At 37.6% G+C, this 21,556-nt stretch overlaps 1 protein-coding gene across 1 annotated transcript in view; it reads right to left on the minus strand.

Moving 5' to 3' along the window:
* arhgap21a (Rho GTPase activating protein 21a) overlaps positions 1–16,695 on the minus strand; it is a 110,786-nt gene extending 94,091 nt beyond the window's left edge. Inside the window, exons 1-2 of the mRNA XM_077244228.1 lie at positions 16,452–16,695; positions 15,183–15,385 (exon numbers count right to left, since the gene is read on the minus strand). Coding sequence (XP_077100343.1) covers positions 15,183–15,254 — 72 coding nt within the window. The 5' untranslated portion in view covers positions 15,255–15,385; positions 16,452–16,695. The remainder of the gene's footprint in view (positions 1–15,182; positions 15,386–16,451) is intronic.
* Positions 16,696–21,556: the final 4,861 nt, after the last annotated feature.

Below are 21,556 nucleotides of genomic sequence, written 5' to 3' on the forward strand. Positions count from 1 at the left end.
TATTTCATTCCTAAATGACAATGATTCGCCATTGTCTATTAATCCTTTGACAAAATCACAACGGAACATTCAAATATGCCCCAGATAAACTAGTTATCATGTATAGGAAACAGCTTTACAAACAGTCTTTTCAGGCACACAGTACTGTTATTTATGTTACAAATATTCAAATGATCAAGTACTGGGATAAAAGTTTATAGCTCCTATATAAACACTGATGTCTATGGAAGCGATCATAATAGAGAAAAATCCCCCTTTGAATGTAACTTGGCTCTTCTCGAGGTGGCGACAAATGACTGTTAAAAAATGTATTTGTCATTGAATCATTCAGTCAAGAGATTTGTCCAAAAACACTGATTCATCCAGAAATGAAACAAGTGAAGTAGGCCTATTTATTAGTGAGTCACTGAATCATTTATTCAAACTGTTTTTTTTTAAATAATTCATTCAAATTAATTAGCCTATACATTTAAGTAGACTACAGCATCAGAACCTGTGGTAAAAAAGAAAAACATGTAATTTTGTTTAGTTGTCTGTTTAGAATCGTGGGAGAATCCTGATCTGAAACAAAAAATAGTTACTCTCAATTTATCCAGAATCGTGCAGCTCTACTGGGCAGTGTGAGACAATTCATAAAGTGCATTCAATCAATAGACATGAGCATAACAAATTTCTGTCTAAATTCTTTGTAAAACCATTATTTTTTTTAAACTCGTATTTTATTAAATGCGTCTATTTAGTTTTCAATCAACATATTTTTTAAGCTTAATATCACAAATAAAACTAGAAAACACCATAATTGATATAAGCCACAAGTATATGAGTCAAAAACATAGTGATGCCCAGCAAATGTATTATTTGTAAAATGACTGTAATTTCTTTTTATAAAATTAATGTATAACTAAAAAGACAAAAAGACTGAACAGAATCGTTTTAAACCGATACATAAATGAGCAATCCAAATCAATTGATTCACTAAAATGAATCAGACTTTCAATGAGATAATTTATTTAAGAGTAGACAATTTAGAGTTTCTACAATGTCAAATTGTCCAGGGTAGATAAATTTCATGGGTAACAAACTTTGCGACTATATAGTATGAATGTGTGTAGTGCAGAATGAATGCAATTTAGCCGTACTACATTGGGCATGTTGTCACAGTCATGTGACTCACAGAGTCAGCTGTGTTGCTTCACTGCCATTCACAACTCCTCTTTCATGAGATAGTGAAGTGTCCATCAGGTGCGCACTTCAGAATCTCTTCAAATTCTGTACTATTTTTCACCAAATGTACAGCAGTTAAGCCGGCATAGCAGTTCTTGCTATGTTTTTAAAGTTTTTTTGTGCAACACATCCAAAGCGCAGAAAGCCGCTTCTCAGACAGCATGCAAATTACACCATTGAGGACATATTTATGAATACAAATATTGATTTTAGATAATAAAATACCTAAAAACTACACATTGTCCCTTTAACTAAAAATCTGAGTGCAATACAATATTATACGAAGAGCGTGCTGCACGATTAATCATATCACAAGTGCGATGTCAAGCCTATGCGATTATATGGCACAAAATGCTGCAATTTTATATAAAATAAACAAATTAGGGTCATTTTTATCCAGACATCAATGGCTAATTGATCATTATAGGTGTTATCAATCATTTAGTTGTTGTTGCTAGTTTGAGTTGAGAAATACACATTTCAGAATTATCACTAATCTGTGCATTTTGCTTTAGAACCAAGCAAATTGACCCATGAAACCATTTGTTTATTATATCGCAATCACAATATTGACCTCAATAATCGCAATATGACATTTTCCCCAAATGGTGGAGCCCTTGTACACAATGTATTATACAAAGATATCTCTATTGAGAAATGTAGTCACTCAACTGAGAAAAGCTAGTAGCATCATTTTTTAGTTAGTTTCTCCCAGTACTATTTGAAGTATGCATCAGAAGGTCCGTGAACGGGCCTGAAGCATGAGGCTATGCAAGAGTGATCTCAAAAGGACAGAAGGTGAAGCCCACAGGCAGTATCATTAGAACAGACATACAGCCCCAGTGAAAGTAAACCAGCTCAGTCTGGAGTCTTTCTCTAATGCTTTTATTCCCTTCAGATCCTGTTCTCAGCCCTTCACATGCTCTGTACGTTACTTCGGGGTGTATTGTCAGGGCGGGTGTGATGCGAGCGTAAGCTGGGGCCACAGTAACACAAAGAGAGGGGCCCCTCACCCTCAGCAGAGCAGGTGGGCCAATTAGAGTCCCCTGGGCTTCCACAGATGCTCCCAAAGACCAATATAATTGGGATATTCACTGCTGGGCTGCTATGAATTATTAATACGTTTATGAGGGATGTTATCGGTCGTCATAATGATGAGACTAGCAGGCATGCTCATTTAACCGCAATGAACTGAGTTAAGACAAAAAAACAACACAACGGGACACTCTTCTAACAGATTTTACCCCTTCTGGAAGGTTAAGGATTTGCCCAGCGTGGGCCAGTCATTTTTTCCAACCGATGTCCAGGTGCTGGAGTGTGAATGCTGAATATCATACTGCAGCCTTAGCACAAAGACTGTGTTCATGGCTCCAAACAGAGGCCCATCAGTCCTACATGCATGCAAACAGTTTCAGCAGAGCTAAAATTAAATTAGTTCAAGAGGCAAAGCAAGAAGGCACTGCTGAGTTAGAGCCGGCACAGCACAACCCGCAACTCAGATCACACAGAAAGTCAGAGCTGGACAATGATTACAGTTTCTCACTTGTCTGTCTATGAACTGCGTGCCAAATGAACTTTGAAAAGAAGCCAGAGATATACGCACACACACACACACACACACACACACACACACACGAAAGCTGCACCAGTTGTGTGCTAGGGTTTTGCAGTTTACTAGTATCAAAGAAGGAACCAAAATATAAACAATACCAACCATAATGTCTCATATTTTAGTACTGAATGAAATGTGCTGCTATTTAGGTATGTGTAAAGCATTTTCATTGATTATATTACTAAGATAATAGGCTAAGTTTTACAGAAGTAGTCTTATTTTTCATTTGCTTTCACTTTCAGAAGATGCATAGCATGCAAGGACAGAATAAAATGGCACACTTTACATTAAGAAGCTCTGACTATGCTCTTTAGATTACTTAGTTTTCTTTCCTTAAAAGTAACTGATAAATATAATGACATTTATAACAATAAATCATTGTAATTTATTGAAAGCCTCAATATTTCAGACAAAATTTTTGTTTTAAAGGTTTCATCATTTGTTTTTCTAGCCATTAAGACAATTCTACTAAGTGCACATTATATATATATATATATATGGAAAATACAGAAATAAATAATAAATATAAAAAAATCGACAAAACACTAGAGATCAGTCACGAGTCCTCTGCGAAATCGGACATCCTCATACAACCAGTTCTGCATTCCCACACAGCAGGAATACACCAAGTTATTCTTGGTATCAGACAAGCATTTCCATGAGATAAGACAGAAAGGGCTGCCAGGGTCAAAAGGAACTATGAATATCTGCAGAACAATGTGACTCTTTGACTGGAGATACTGTGCATTTTAAAAAAGACATGCACACTAAATTGCATTTCATGCATGGAGAAAGGCTGCACAGACCTGACTGTTAAAAGCACAGTAAAGGTCACATATCCGACTCCATTTGTGGCTGATCATGCAGTCCAGAACTCTTAGATGAGCCATGGCATCAGTCCTGATACAGACGGCACCCCCGCGTCCACCTGAGCTTTTATCGCTTGACTCTCCAGTCGGTCCCTTGGAGCCTGCTCCTGGCACAAAGGTGATGGGGGGTGTAAGGAAGTGAGAGCGTTACGTCTGAGCCCATCTGTGTGCCCAGCAGGCACTCCATCAGCTAAACGCATCCTTTCCACAGCTCATTAGTGCTGGATTAATAATGTATTCGAACACCAAAACACAAGAAATCCACCGAGACGTCCGCAAGTTCTACTACAATGATCCAAAGAGAGGACTCCAAATAAGAAGAAGGTGATGACACCAACAAGGAGGCTTGTATCCAGTGCTCAGTATTTAAGTGTAATCAGTCTCTCCCTCTTTTTTGCTCTACCACTCAATCACCCCATCTGTTCGTCTTCTTGCAGTGCTGAGTCAGGTAGCACTGCCGTAGCACTGCCGCAGCAGGCTTAACCCCTGGATGGAGGAGACAATGATGCAAAAGACAAAACACATCCCGAGGAACTCTAAATTCCCTACTGCTTTTAAAAAACACTGTGATACTCTCACGCATAACAGAAATAGAAGAATGAGGTTGAATCGAAACTGGACATTTGAATGTCATAGAAAGTGTCACGAGAACTGTGTGCAGCATTCACTACTTGGGGCAATTTTATTATTGACTTGCAAATATTTGGTAAACAAGCATAGCTGTAAACAGTGCTCATACTTATGGTTAGGGTTTTGAATAAACACACTGTTTTTATACAGACAAAAAAAAACTGAAAAAATCCCAGAGGACAAAAAAATATTTAGAAGATTGCCAATTAAATTTTTTTTTGGGGGGGGGGGGGGATTGGGGGCATTGACTTGGGCAAGTAAACAACAGAAACCACCTAGCAACTCCCTAGCGAAGACCTCGAATATTCTAACTGTGCACTAAGAACTTCTCAGGACACCCTAGCACAGGGTTGTCTAATCCTGCGCCTGGATGACCAACGTCCATCTAGAGTTTGGCACCAAATTACACCAACTCACTTGCTTATTGTAAGCCCAATGACCTTGATTAGCTTGTTCAGGTGTGTTTAATTGTGTTTGAAGCTAAACTCTGCAGAACAGTGGCCCTCCAGGAATAGGATTGGACACCCCTGTCCTATCACATGTACCTTAGTATTGTAGTGGTATAAATCTAGTTCCTTTATCTCTTATGAATCTTAAGTATGTTGCTTCTTAGAAACACATAGAAGGAAATTGCTATGATCAAGGGGAATCTACACATCTGACAGATGTTATGATACTGTAAACACTATATCTATGTTATCCAAAGTAGCAAAATGGGGCCAAGGTGAAGCTGGCTGGATTTTGCAGATCTTGGCTCAGAAATGCACCAACCACAAAAGGAATCCAACTGTCAGCAGATTGGTTCCACACATGCAATTTTAATAACATCCAAATGCCAACTGTCAATCAGATGGAAGGAGTTGGCAGCCAGAACCACATCAGAGTCTGAAGCAAAATGAAAGCGGGAGTGCTGAATAAAAGCTGTTTAGAAGAATGGGTTCAGTGGACATGCACTACCATGGAGAGGCTTTTCAGAGAGGCTTTGGGATACTAGGACAAGCCTGAGCAAGGTAAACCAGAGCAATGCACCAGAGACCGACAACTGTGTTAGGTTATTCTTGGCACTGCATAACATTTATGCTGGATTGCAATAAAAGGCTGCAGCAACATGAAATTCAAAGCGTAGATGGGGAAGATTACATGAAGATGTGGAGCGGATTGATGAAGCCACACATGAAGGATCTCTAGGCAGGTCAGGGCTACATACACACTCATGTTGTGCAGGTCAGTTGGGCCAAACTCCCAATGTGCAGGCTTGGAACACCGGGGCCTCATATGTAGTGCTGTATAAACACATGCTGGAGAAACACATCATTCTTTTACACAAAAAAAAAACTACATCCATTGGGTACAGTGTTTCCTCTGGGCACTGCTGGAAACAACACAAACATTGAAACATACCCCAAAGTGTTGCAACCTTTTCGGACTTGATATAACAGGCAAAGGAACAACCAAGTAAAGAAACTAACAGTTAACCCTGGTCTTACTGTATTGCAAACCGTGGTCTGATCCCTAAAAGGACAAATAAATCAACCCTCATAGTTCTGTCATTAATGAACTGTGAATCTCCCCCTATAACAGTGAATGGATCAGTCTAGAGTTCACAACCTCATATTCTGACCCCTTTCGACCAGCCCAGGGGCCAATCAGATGAAATCAATACCGGTAATGAAGCTCTGAATGCACACATCAAAAGAACAAATCAATGATTGCCTGCCAAATCACAGGATGAAAAAAAAAAACATACATGACGTGTGGGTAGCCAATTCAGGCGTTGGCTGATGTGACACAAACTCATCACTTGACTCGAGTTCAGATGGAAAATTATTCAGGCGATGGGGTAGCCTACAGCTATTAATGTGTCCTGAGAAGACATAAACACTAAAAGCTTACAAACACTACACCACACCATCCTACACTGGCTGAATTAAAATGAGCTGTACCCAGCGTGGACCATATTTTGTGAAATTCTGGTTATCTGCAGTATGTGATTGTGACCTGTTTCTGGATCAGCATCTTTTGTTGGTACTGGAACAACATTTCTGTCAAACAAACAGTTATAACCAGCTTTTTTGTCGGAAACTAGCAACTTAGACAGGAGGAGATCTGGCAAACTTCAGCAAATGCACTAATTAGTTCTTCCACAATCACTCATTGGTCCAGCGCAGAATCTTAAAAAAAAAAAATAATAATCTAGTCATGATCTGGTCAAGTCAAATGTGTGAAACATGCACAGGCAAACTATTCTAATGTACGGTGACGCCTGTGGTCAGGACATGAATGCTAAAGCTATGCGGAGCATTCAGATACTATCAAGATTAAATTCAGCTAACCAAATGAAATCTCATGAAAATGAAAGTGACAGAGGAATATGGCATCCATTCGCTCACAGGAAGTCTCATTGTCAAAGACAGCATTCCATAGATTTTGTGTGGAAAACAATATTGCTAACAAGAGTCTCTTTATATAGACTGGGGTGCCCAATCCTCCTCCTACCGATCGAATGTCCTGTACAGTTCATCTCCAACCCCAATCAAACAAACCTGAAGTAACCAATTAAGGTCTTTACGATCACTTGAAAATTAAAGGCAGGTGTGTTTGATTAGGGTTGGAGATGAACTGTGCAGGACAGTCCATCGGCAGGAGCAGGATTGGGCACCCCTGATATGTTGGTTAAGTTAATCAAGGAAGGAAGAAGAAAGAATTACAGCATACTTCAAACCTATTACTTTCGATCTACTGTGTACTTTTTACAAATATTTACCATGGTAACTGTCGCATTCACTATGTCACGGGTGTTTAGCAGAAACGTAACGCAGGTTAATAGGTGGGAGGTTCACTTCCCTGATTGAAGGATTGGACAGTCAAGGGTTGAAACGTGAATCAATGAAATCACAAAAAACGGTGTGTTATAATACAGTAATGAATAAGCATGAGCTATAAACAGGAGCGAGTATTAGTTTTGGCATGTTGCCCCGTCAGGAGAGATGCGCCACCGGTAAGCTGTTGTTTATATCTATTGAGATGCGGTTTAATTTTGTTTGTCTGCTTGTACAACCGTTGTACTGCTGCGGCATATGTGCGCGGTTTGTATGGTGCTAATTGTTACTTTGGTTACGCTGATAAAACCTTATTTGCGGCCTGATGTTTAACGTTTTCGGCTTTATAGTATTAGTGGTTATATTTAAGTAAATGTTTGGATTTGGAGGGTTTCACTGTCACGCGAGTTACTTCCTGTTTGCGGTGCCGGATGGGTAATGTAGTTAATCGCTTTACATTGATAATGGATTACTATACTCAGCGTTAATACTTAGAACTGGTTTCCCAAACTTAATACACTCACTGGTTTCACTTTGGGCCAACACATTGAGAACACCTTTTTTGGTTTTGGGCGATTAGTAACATTGACATTGTTGTACATTTGGTGTGTGTGAAACTGTTGCATTTCTGTGTTTAAATGTGTTTTTAGTCATTCAGTTAAAACATTAAGTATATTATAATATTGAATGTTGATTAAATTCCATAATATATTATATATTATTCCATAATGTTTACAATATTAAATATGGGCTGTATTGGAATTTATATTGATTGATATTTCTGAATTATTCAGAATTTATGGTATATTATGTATGTGGTTATCACTATTGTCGTTTACACCATTGTCTTTTTATGCCTACAGGTTTATAACCTGCTATTTGTGGACTAATCAACTGTATGTGAAAAATAATCAGAATAAATAAAAAAAACACAACGAGTTATTTCAATGTGTCCTCTCCTGACGTCCCCCGTTAGGTGGGGAGATTCTTAAAGAACCGAACAGTAACCAAGTTTCAAATGCATAAATGAATAAGATCTTAAAAATTAAAATGAGGTCCAGTTCAAACAGTTTGCTCTATTTTGGTGGAGAATATGATTACCATGCTGAGCTAGTTAAGAGAGAACAAGACTACTGTAAGAGTCACAGTGTGTGTGACATCCAAACATGAGTAGTATCCATGTGTTTAACTAACTGCACATCAGACCAGGTGGCAAAAACTTAACACAGATGTGCTCTGGGCATGTGTAGTATACACCAATACTGCCTCACTAGACACAATTCCCACTGAGAAACACACTCAATCTACCCATCCAATAAGTGGTAATAAGAGAGAGAGGCATCAGACTTGAGTCATTTACCATAGATTATTGGTCTCTCCTTTCTGACTACAGGCTTACACAAACTACCATCTGATGGCTGCTCATTATGACATTAAAAAATGGAGCTATACTGCAGAAAAGCACAAAGTATGCCTAATGTAAATCCACTGTGAATTTAACCTACAGTGGTAGGGATTCCAGATAAAACGAGCATTAACAATAATTTTCCTTTTCCGATGATGGACAAAAGAACCTTAGCAGCACCTATACTAACTCAGTCCAAAGGCTTGACTGAATGACGATAACTGGTAATCGGATAAGTGGCTGCCATGTATCATAGGGAGAAGCCCTTAAATAAGACATGCCTGATGTTTCCCAAAGGAAGAATAGAGCTCTGAGAGGTTTATTGACAGAAATATCCATCTCTAGAGTGGATTCAGGTCAAGAACTGGACCACTGGGTTTAAGGAAATCTATTGGATTAGAGATCAAAGCATCTATACAATTTAGATCTTACTATTTCAGATATTAGTGTGCTTTCACTAAAGCCCTGCTGAATGAAAAAGACCAGACCAGCAAGAAGTTTTTAGGCTGGTCTAGCCTGAAGACGTGAAGCTAGGTGACCAATGAATTCTGGTAGAAATGGCAGCATACAAACCACAATGGCAGAAAACAAAAAGGGAACTGTCCTGTGCATAGCAGTGATTTTGTGGGCGTCTACGGCATTACTTGATTTGCATAATGCCTTAAAACCAGGTGCTAAAACAATACAAAATGCAAATAAAGTACAATATCAGTGACAGTCTATTTGTGAATCTGCCCCTAAATGTCACAATTTTGTGCAGAGCAACGAACAGAGCGTTTCCCAAATGTTAGCATAGAGGGCAAGCCAAAGGCAAGCACACAGAAACTCATTCAAATGACAGGGAGAGACTGTAGACTGAAAACAGGGGTGAAACCACATACACACACTGACAGTCAGCATTTAACACTTTCTCTCTCTCTTTTTTCTGAACAGACAACAGAAATCAATGCATATGGGAACAGAATGTGCGGGTGGAGGGCTGAAGTGCCAACTGAAAGCTCTGATATGAGACAGAACAGAACACAGAAACATCCCCGTCAACACTGGATTATGGTTTGGTCCATTGGATTCAATGAGACAACAGTCAGATCTAAAAGATGAGTTTGCAAAGGGCGTCTCCACAACATCTACAAAAGGGCTCAATTGCTTTATGATTTGAGCAAACAATTCACGTATTTCTGAATGAAACAGGATACAGAAAATGTTATTTGGGAATTACATTTTTTCATCAGTAATTGACTGAATCATGAAAAGTGAGTGGTAAATATCAGAATCATGGTTAAGAGTTTTGGTAACATCAGCTAAAAAAAATGTTAGAGGTGGTGCAAGTTATGCTGATGCAGTGGTCAGTTCATGTGCAATTTTTTTTATTTTTGTAATGGAAAATACCAGGTGGCTTATGATATATAGGCTATACATGACATAAGTTACAATTTAATTAAGCTGATTGAGATTCATCTGTAATGTTATCGGTTGGTGCAGATAATCACAATATGACCAAATAATTATTGATTTATTTGGCTTCTCATACACTACCATTCAAAAATTTGGGATCAGTATGTTTTATTCAGCAAAGATGCATTACATTGATCAAAAGAGACAGTAAAAAAAAAAAAACATTTAAATAAGACTCAGATAAGCTGCTCTCCTTTGAAATTATCAAAGAATCCTGAAAAAAAGAAAAAACCCAGCACAACTGTTTTCAACATAATAATGAGAAATGTTCCTTAAGCACCAAATCAGCATATTATAATATTCCTGAAAAATCAGCTGTCATCACAGGAAAAAATGTATTTAAAAAAAACATTAAAATTGAAAACAGTTATTTTAATTTGTAATAATATTTCACAAAATTAGTTTTACTGCGTTTTTTTTAAAATAAAATTAAAATTACAGCTTTGTTGAGCATTAATGACTTGTTTTAAAAAACATCTTACTGATCCCAAACATTTAAATGGTTATGTGTAAGTATATTTTAATTTCTTGCTGACTTCACGATCAGATTTACTTTGCAACATGCTTTACAAGAGACACAGAGAATTCAGAACCTCCACAAGGTGACCTCATCAGGGGAACACCAGAGTATGTGTTTGTATGAGAGAGAGAGAGTGGAGGTGTAAAAGCGAGGAGCAGCTGGGCTTTAATTACCCTCCATGGCACTGGCGTCCTCACAGGGGGCAGGGCGACCGAGGGAGGGAGACACAAAGAGAGAGAGAGGCAGACAGGGAGAGACGCCCTCATTAGACATGAAGAACTAGATGGGACAGAATAACGGGCCCACCTGAGACCACCAGGATGGGGGGGTTGGGGGGTGTCTATTAGGTGTCAGGAAAGACTGGAGCAGGTATAGAGTCAAGCACGTGTCCATGCTCTACAAGGAAGAACTTAAGACAAGGCACTGATGTATATTTACCCTAATCGCAGTTACTCTATATGTGTGTCTTGGGGGTGATGTTATTGAGATAGAACACTGGTTTAACTCATGATAAACAGCAAGTGGAGGATTTCAGCGCGTTAATGAATTAAACAAGCTACATCACAGACGTGAACGCAACTGGACCCAACAATTAACCATGAGGGACACCGAATGTGTGGATAATGGATCATATCACTCTTTCATGCATATAAACAAAGCAATTACACACTGTAATGTTTAGTTTTGCCAGTGGCACTATAAGACCAGACAGATATAATGCGCTTGCATTTAATTTTCTTTGCTCTGCAAAGGAAAATTGGTAACAAAAACTATAGCCAAGATAACAAAATATGTTCTAATTATGTTTTGCTTAAAGTTTCCATTAAGTTATAAAAACGTTACATCTGAATAATCTCTGAACGTTTTGAAACAATTAGTAACATTTTAAAAATGTTAAATTGTACATCATCTTAACCGTTTCAGGTAAAAATGTTCCATGAATGATGTTTAATGTTTTTTTATTTTTTGTTAAACTTTTTGAGAACATTACTAAATTCCAGATAACTTTGTACGAATGTTTCATTAACGTTACTGGAAGAATGTTTGTTCATAACTTGAAAAATCTTTCCACAACATTAGCTGGGTGGCTGCCTAGCTAGACCAAATGTTAAAACAGTAAAGTTGTGTTGCCGACATGAAGCTGAAAAAGTATGAGACTTAATTCTAAGTGAGTTTTTTGGAAAAAAGACAGCACCGCATTGATCTTTTGCAATGAGGCAATCCCAGAATGCACTGCAATGAGTGCAGTAAATAATTGCAAGAGTCAATAAGTCAAGAAATGTTGATTATGCAAACAAAACAGCTCAATGTATCTATTTTAGTTTTATGTACACAAGTTTATTTATTATTTTAGAGAATGGCGATGTTAGCTTAGCATTAGTCGCCGCTGCTATGTAGAGGTGTTAAAATCAGTCACTTGTGAGTTTCCAGAATGTTAAGGATTCTTCCATAGATAATTCGTTACATTTTATACAGCGCTTTTCTCTGCACCAAAGCACCTTACATAGAAGGGGGGAATCTCCATAACCATGGACAGAAAGTAGCTTTAAAAAGCAAGTTAGATCAGTAGGTTTTGAAAACGAGCTACTGTCTGTATATTACAGAAATATAACAAATATTATTTGTATTGAAGTAAATCACACTGTTTAAATCCCCAACTATATTGTACTGGTGGTAGTGCAATGATGCTTACTGAAGCCCAGATGCTGTTAGCTCAAGGCACTTTTTTATGAGTCTGCTGGGGACAATTCACACACCTGCTGAGAACTTCAGTTACTGTTTAACTTTATAACTAGGTAGCAGTGAGGACTGAGCACTGGACTGAGACAACCAGTTCCCAAAAACTGTGCCACACCATCATAATTAGTGATTAAGAGGGAAGTGCTTGTGAACAAAGTACAAACTAATGTCACACGTATGTTTTTTTTCCATTTAAAAACAAGACGCAGGGCAGTAGGATTAAAAAGAGTCAAGGTATAGTACCTACTTTTAAAAGGGTAGTATGATGCTATTATAAAAGTTCATTATTTTGTTTATTGGGTGTAATAGAATAGGTGAACATGCTATAATGCTCAAAAACACATTATTTTTCGCATACTGTATTACAGTACCTCTATTCCCAGTCCGTCTGAAACACGCTGATCTCAACATAGCCCCTCTTTCTGAAAAGCCTAGAGCGCTCTGATTGGCCAGCTCACCCAGCGCGTTGTGATTGGCCAAACACCTCAAGCTAGTGTCACAAATGTAACGCCCCTTACCATAATCGCAAACTTCAGCTTCCAAGGCTTCTAAAGCAATTTTAAACACACATAATGTCATTGCTATTATCATATCAGATCGAGCCAATGTCAGATTCTGAAAATGTGGATGATCAAGCAGATCGATCGGAGCTAATTTTGCAATCAGAACTTGAGCAGAACATTTCAGTGTTAAGTTTTTATTTTGTAACTCTCTTACCTTTCAGATACGATGGTATAATGGTTTAAATGTGTCTTCTTCACTGTAACAACTTTAGGTGATAACATAAAATACAGTTTAAAAAACATACTTTAAAGTGAACATTTCTAATTTATTTAAGTGTGTGTGGCATTGTACTCTCCCAGGTTGAGGAATCTTTCCTCCGTGGAACAGCATTATAAATAAATCTTAACCAGTGATTCTTAGTTTCATCTGTTTTTGGATGGCCAAACAAAAGGTTGTACTTTCCCATCCACAAGCGACTCCGTGACATGACAAGAACACTAGAATTCAAGTATGCGTATACCTTTGGGCGGGCATTGTGCTAGTATTTCACATTGTGAAGTGGACGTTTGAGGAAGTGATATCTGGACTTCGATCAAGGCGTTTTAGGCAGGTCTAGAGCAGTGGTCTCTGTTAAAATAAATCGATTTGTGGGACACTATGAGCTTCATAACTTTGCAGATCTTATACACACACAAACAGATCCATTACACACCAAAGGAAAAGGAAATGAGATGCATTAAAAAGCATCATATGACCCCTTTAACTTCAGCGCCACATTTTTAGAATGCCCAGAAGTAAGTGCAATGGTCAAACATGACCGTCTTGCACATTACATTCAAAAACAACAGAAATCCAGCAAAGTGGAATGAAAAAACGTGTTAACGGCCCCTTGATGTTGTTAAATGGATGGTTCACCCAAAACATTAATAATTGTTCATTAATTTGAGTAAAAAAAGCCTAAATTCAGTCTGTTCATCATAAAAAGTGAACAAGTCTCTTCAGAAAATTTGGACTAAACCGCTCAAATCATGAATTACTTTTACAATCTATTTTATGAACTTTTTGAAGTGTCAAAGTGGTAGTTGTGTAGCTGTTTATATAGAAAGCTCTAAGATTTCATCAAAAAGATCTTCATTATTACGAAGATGAATGAAAGTCTTACGTGTTTGGAACTAAGGACTGAGGCTGAGTAATTAATGAAAGAATTTTCTTTTTTGGGTGAACTATCCCTTTAAGAGTTTCAGATGATATTATTCAAAAATAAGCCTGTGGTAAACACTTTAAAGTTCAGACAAAATGAATGATGTTTTCATCAAAAAGCTGAATGCAAACAAAATATAACATGCAAAAAAGCACTGTTATTTTAAAGAAATGCACGTTCCTTCAAAACACTGCACCATTTCTTCAAAATAATGCACTATTACTTCAAAAAAATATTCTGCATTTTTGAAGAAATGCACTAATCCTTCAAAGTAATGATCTGTTCGTTCCAAATAAACAATTTCTTTCAACAACTGGCAGCATTTAAGAAACAAACACACACACATACACACAGATTATAAATACTGAATCTCTCTTGACACATACTGTCGACATGTTTGAAAACTACTGTGCCCACCGACCTTCTGTACCCACAGACCCTGAGCCTACTCTGTAAGGAGATTACACACACACACACACACACTGGTTTTGCCATTACTTGGCTAATCCAAGCATGCGTTTGGCAGAACTGTGTTATATTCTTCTGACATGCGGTGTTACATCATCACTGAGAGCCTGACTGCATGTCAGAGGACACGCACAATCCAGCATTGCTCTAGTATTCTGAAGAGTGGCATTATGCATTTGCTGCCATACACAACATTACTGAGATTAGATAAGTAAGGGCCTTGCTTGCCAAATAAAATAAATAGGCTACTTCATTTAATGATTGCAGTCTCAATTTAAACAGTCAGCGGCTGTTTCCAGGAACATAATACTGTGTTATGAGACCACAATCTATAAAAATATTTTATTGTTTTTTGGTATCAAATTTTTAATGATATCAGTTGTTTCAAAAATGCTTCTGAAAAAAATCACAATGTAAATATAATATTTATCAATAATACTGGCCTGTATGTGGTTGTCATATTAATTTTCTTCATAAATGTCTTTATACATTGAATTGCATGACAAAACAAAGGTTTGAACAGATCACCATCAAAACGATATATTAACATGGCAAGCCAATTAAATAAGCAAATCAGGCAAAAGTCAAAATCATCCAGTTCAGTTTACGGACGTCCCGCCAGCACTGCAAGTGTGTCTGTCTAAAGCACTTGTCCCATCTTGAGCTGCAGAAGGTGTAGGCCTTACTGTCATTTTTATTGTGCTTTCACTCTCTTAAAACAATGAAATTATTTACCTCGCAAACTGACGACGCTGCTGGATTTTTCTTGTCATCGTGGTGCGTTGACGCAGCCCAACACGTCGCCATTATTTCATTTCAGAGCACAAAGGCAGAGGTCCTCTGGAGCCCAACATTGAGATGAGAGAAATCAAAGTGCTATAATCCCAATGATCTAATCCACACCATCCGATCTCTTCATGCCCGCCCAATGTGAAGTCCTGCGGCCAAAGAAAGGTTACAATGTAGGACAAATACAGTACGATGACTAAGATGATTGTCCCCTGTCAAATAGAAGGTCTATCCCAGGCAACGGCTACCAACAGGCCTTCCTAAAATTGTCATTATGGAACTGTAGAATAGAGTTGAATAGAGAATATTGTAGAGTAAACGGAAAAGAGCACAACAGACAGAGTTGAATGTGTTATTCTCTTAGCTAGCACTTTTTCCAATGATGTTTACCAATAGAATGAAATATAGAGTATAAAGATGAGTATAAAGCACAATAAAAGAACAGAGTATGACACTATACAGTTGAGTAAGGTAAACTATAGAGCAGGGTAAAACAGAACAGGGTAGAAAACAAAACTTCTTTGGTTAGTAAACAGAAGAGATAATCTGACATTGCCAGAATATATTATTGAGATGATAAAGCAGAATTAAGATTTGGCCTGCTTTGAACACAACACTGTAAAAAAATTGTTGGTTTAACTTAAAAAAGTAAGTTACCTGATGCCTTAAGTTCATTTAAATAAATAAATCGAGTAAATGAAGGTGATTGGTTTATTAAATAGAAACTCAAAAAAAAAATTATCTTAACCACAATAATCAAAGTTAATTTGACAAAAGGTAAAAAGTTGTGATAAATCATGAAAATATTTTTTCTTTACAGTGTAGGCTACAGTTTACCAGCGAAAGCTTGTCATCTGACATACTGCCCTAACTACCATCTCATTTCGAGTCCTCTGCATACCATGTGTTTCTATGGAGAGATCTGTGGTAGCTATTTGAGACTAAATTAGTAGGCTACTGGTTAGTCCCCATTTAACACCATGTGCTGTCATGATATGAAAATATGCTGTTTGGAAACATGCAGGGTGTTTGATAACAGGCGTGTGTACTATCATTCCGTAGATTAATGTGGATTGTAAACAATCATAAAACCATCATCACGATCTGAATGTCCTCATCCGATCATTATCTTCAATTTCCTTTGTGTTTCCAAATGTCTTACATGAGAACAGTAGCCAACAATAGTAAGAGAGAGGGGGTCAGTAAGACACCTACCTGTTCCAGTTATTAGATGACCATGAATCATAATGCATCGTTTCTCTGCCAAAGACGCGAATAATATCCAAATATCCGATGCGTTGAAAACGATTTTCAAACTATCGACAAAAGATTATTTACAGCACTCCACAGCCAAATAAGCAGCTTCATAATGACCGAATCTAGCTGATACGGACGCGAAGAATGACTAGCGTTTAAAACGGAGCGCACATATATCAACGATTTGAACGCGAACAGTTTGATCTCGGTTTCTTCCAGTTGGCGGCGCGACAGTTGCCAGTGATGTCCAATTCGCGAACGAATCGTTTTTTGAATCGGTTCTTTTTATTGATCCGTTTGAACCGATAAATATCTCCACTGTCACTTTGAAGTTGAAGATACATGGCATGGTACTTACAACACTTTACCCTGGTAACTACAGTATGCGTCAAAATACCAGTAGCCTACAACAAAACGGTAACTAGCCACGACATCTTAAATAAACTTAAAAAACGGAGAAAGGTTCTTACACTGTTTGAAGATTTGATGATTTTACCAAAGTAGCCTAACAATTAATGTAATCTAAATAAATACTTATGATTTCCGTAGTAAGTTTGCCAGTGGGTGACATGAACAACACAGCACTTGACACAACCTTTATAGCCCAATCAATATATTGACACTCAATAGTAGGCTATGTCTAGTATGCATATATAACTTAAATATCTTTTTTAGTTCAAAGATAAACCGTAAAATATCTCGCGGATACCTCTTCTAGCAATAACCTGCTTCTGAGTTTTGATTCAAATGAGTTGGTGAATCTGTTCCTTTGAGAATACCTATTGTCACGAATCGTTTGAACGAACCGATTTGCTTAAAGACTCGGACTTCCCAAAGCAAAATACATTTGCTACATTGACTGGCGTTCGGTTACTCCTACGCCCCACCCACTCTGACTGCTCGCCGCCCTGTTGTCCAATAGCATGCGATATTCAAATATGCTTGTCGACTTCAACCAACCGTATTTATTCTTACATAAGAGGCACATGCGTATGTATTTTTCTCTGCTCAATTGCTTAAAGTCACTATTAATGCGGATTTTGAGTGCTTGTTTAATTCACTAGTGGCTCAGAAACCTGTTTTTAAAGCCTGATTTGTCCTACTGCCAGCAGTAAATATTTTAGAGATATTATCAAGATCATGCTGTAAACATGTTGTTCCCTTGGAAATTCTTTTTGGAATCAATTGACATTTTTCCAGAAAGTCATATTATCTTTTTTTTTCTGTTGGGTTTAATTAAAATGACCAGATCCTCTTCCAAGAGTTAAGTCCAAACTCTAGTTCTCAGCATTTTATATAATCATGATTAAACAAATCCAGTTCTTCAAAGCAACGAAGGCCGTTTACTGGCTAGAACGTTTTCTACGCCTGAAAACCTGACTTAACAATAGTCATATTTACCTGGAATTGATTTATAGTGCATTTTTGTGGTATATGCTAAGCTCTCCATGCTGCTTAAACTTTCTTATTGTACTCACTCCCTTCCTAAATAAATTGTACACATTTGGGATAACCAGCTGTTCATGTAGCCTATCTGTAAAAAAAAAAAAAAAAAAAAGAAGAAGAAGAAAAAGGAAGCTTACAATACTATAGCCTAACAACATTTCTAACATTCCAACAGCATCTTTCTTGGTTCAAAGAACATTTCCTTTCTCAAACTCCATTATCGTGACACAGAGTATGGATGCAGTATGGAGCTTTAGGACAAAGGCAATGGAGGGCAGTGTTTTGTTTGCTTCTTTCCACCACAATGCATCAGGAACAATAGGACAACTCTTGTGACCCATTCTGAAATAAAAGGCTGCTGAATCTCAAAGAGCAGCTTTTCTCCTATTGTTTGAAGGCCTGCTGCACCATTGACCAAAACAATGTAAGGTTTACTAGCATTTGGTTAGATATCCTAGTTGATGAAACAACAACAGCAAAATTACTTTTACTGCTAATATTGATTGAGTGAATAATTAAAGTTTTCATCTGTTTCTTTCCACACTTTGGAACTTGACCGGCAATGATTCGATTAGTAACATTAGGCTATATGGTTCACTAATAACGGAATGTTTTTTTTTTAAGCCAGATGTTTTTACAGGTTTATTGAATAACTGTCACAGTGTCTGGTTTGTGTTTCCTTGGGTTTCCACCAGAGTTTCTTCACTCAGACTACATTTCCCATCATCCTGTTTTGTCACTCATTGATTATTGCACACAGCTGTGTCCCGTCACCTTGCTCGTATCTGTGTGTATATATACCCTGTTTGTCTCTTTGATTGTCGTTGAGTCCTTGTTTGATGTCATTCGCCCCTCGGACTACTGTTCCTGTTTTATTTCTTGTTTTTGGCCTGCTTTGTATGGATTTTGAACCTTTGCCTGGCTGACTATTATTTTGGATTACCCTAATAAATACCACTGCACTTGGATCTAACCTTTTGTTTGCGCGTCATGATAGTAACATTTATTGATTGAGGGAACATTTACACGACAACGATGTACTAAAAATTGAAACGTCTTTTCTTTGCATTTTTGTTCACACGGATCCACGGAAATGACTAAACTCTGCATTATGGTGCCAGGCCATAGTTGGCGATGTCACTTTATAAAGAAAAACTTTGCGCCTATAAATAATTTTTTTTTGTAGTTTAAACAGAAACGTTTTAGGCTACAGGGAGTGCACTTTGAAACACGTTTGAATTTTTAGGCCCCTAAAACGCCCGTGTCGTGTAAATGAACAGCCAAAACACATGACCATGCATGTTAATTTCCATTATAAACATACCGCTATAATTCATAATTCATGTTCAAAACAAGATCCTTTTGAGTTTAACGGAGACATTCATGTAGCCTACATCTAAAAGTGAAATACAAAAAAAGTCTTTCCCATGAGAGGATGGAGAAAGACCATCTACTCTAAACGTGTATTAAAGGAGCTGTATGTAAGAAATTTATTTCAATTAATCATAAAATGACCCTGATATGTCACTACACATTAAGAAATCATGTTCATTTCGAATACGTATATCACTGACAACAGTAGTCCGGCCAGGATATTGTCATTTAAAAAGTGAAGTTGCAGCCCTCAACTGATGTTGATGTTGTCATGTTGTGTTTTGGTCTGATGCGTCACCCTCCACCAATCTACCAATCACGAAGTCAGTAGTGTTGCGGCATCCGGATTGCCAGCTCTGCTAGTTACCACAGCTGCAGCTACAAACGTGTCGGAATCGGATACAAAAAAAAGTCTAACGTTACGAAACCAAAAAAAACTCATTATGTATCCGAAATACTTTGTGACAAAGTCCGAAATAAAACAAGGATCTGTATAGTAGATGCCTTTGAAAGATGGAGACGGCTGAAAACGGAGAAGAATTTGAAGACAGACGCCAACGTTGCTAATTTTCTCCTGGACAGGTAAGATTCATCTATGTTAGGCTAACTTTTACTTGATGAAACATTTCAAATATTCATGACAGTCGAACGGACTTATGCATGTTCATGCAAAGTAACGTTACGTTAGCTCATATGGAGGAGGTGGGTCAAAAACAGCGAGTTGTCATTGCTAACATTAGCAATTCATTATCAGAACCCGTTTCTCTGTCATTATGATGAGACGCTGAGGAAAACAACATTAGCACGCCCATTATTGTTTATGCAAGTTCATGCAAGTTCTACAGCCAAAAAAAATTGAATGACATGTAATCTTTCACATCACATATTTTAGCGTTATGGACGTGTACTGCAGGGTAAGTTAAAAAATACAGCTGGTCGCTTTCACTTATAGCGTCAGCTAAATTTATAGCTGTATCTTTGATATCGGTTACACACAGTGACAGAGGCTTGTGCTTGTACTTACGTTAATGAAAGATACCTACCGTTACAAGTTAGACTAACAGCTACTGTTCTAACAATGTACTGTCACATATGAGCATACATCTTTACGATTATATTTGGCTAATCGCCATTAGTACATTTTTGAGATATATAATTACTTTGCAATACATCTCTCATTTGAAGCATAAACATAATTAACAGAAAAAGCTTCTTGTACCAGCCTACGTTCCTGCTGTATCCTGCAGCCTATTTGGCAACCTGGAGTCAGGGAGGAGGGAGAGGGTATACACCGCTCTACAGTAATTTCAATTGCAGTACCAGTTTTGGCCACATTCTTACATACGGCTCCTTTAAATAAATATTTGATGTGGAAAAATAATGTATTAATTCATGCAAAAGCGTTGAAACACCAATTACAATAACTATAAAAATTACTATAATGATAACTAGATCATATGACATCAGCATTCTGAAGGGTATGTTTACACGACAATGATGCACTAAAATCGGAAACATTTTTTCTTTGCGTTTTTTTCGTACAGACGACAACAATGTCAAAACTATCCCCACTCACACGAATCTATGCAAACGACTTAAATCGCTGTATTCATGTCAGGCCAGTAGTTGGTGATGTTAATTTGTAAAGAAACACTACGCACCTATAGACTGAACACGCAATACGCATGCGCAAGATGTCACAGTTTTCACAAATTATTGTTTTTGTAGTTTACACTGAGACATTTTTAAAAAGCGTGCACTTTGAAACATGTTTTAAAATGTTTGCATTTTCAGGCCCCCAAAACGCTGTTATCATGTAAACGAATGGCAAAAACGCTTAAAGTTTACCATTTTTAGTTGTAAACGGTGTCGTGTAAATGGCCCCAAAAATATACAAACAGGATGAATTCTGATTGGCTGTCAATGTATTTATCGTTCATCAGCTGGAAAAAATCATTATGCTTATAGCTGTGGTGTGGACCCTGCTATTATTTTATATATAGAACAATTTTTAGAACTATATATTTAGCGCTATGTATTGGGTACGTCCTTTTGGGTAAGTAATAAGTAATTTGGGTCGACCATCACAAATCAAAACCATTAGCACCTATTGAGAAATGAAACCGTACCCTCTGTCCCATGCCATACATGATGTGAAGGTGCAGTGTTTCATTATTGTGTCTTTTTTTACCATGTTCCTCTGGTGATGTTATACCTCAGAGACCCCGCATGAGAAACTCACC

This window comes from Siphateles boraxobius, unplaced genomic scaffold (genome assembly GCF_051911475.1).
Source record: "Siphateles boraxobius isolate OS27281-9 unplaced genomic scaffold, OSU_SipBor_1 26, whole genome shotgun sequence".
In the NCBI taxonomy this organism is placed as follows: Eukaryota; Metazoa; Chordata; class Actinopteri; order Cypriniformes; family Leuciscidae; genus Siphateles; species Siphateles boraxobius.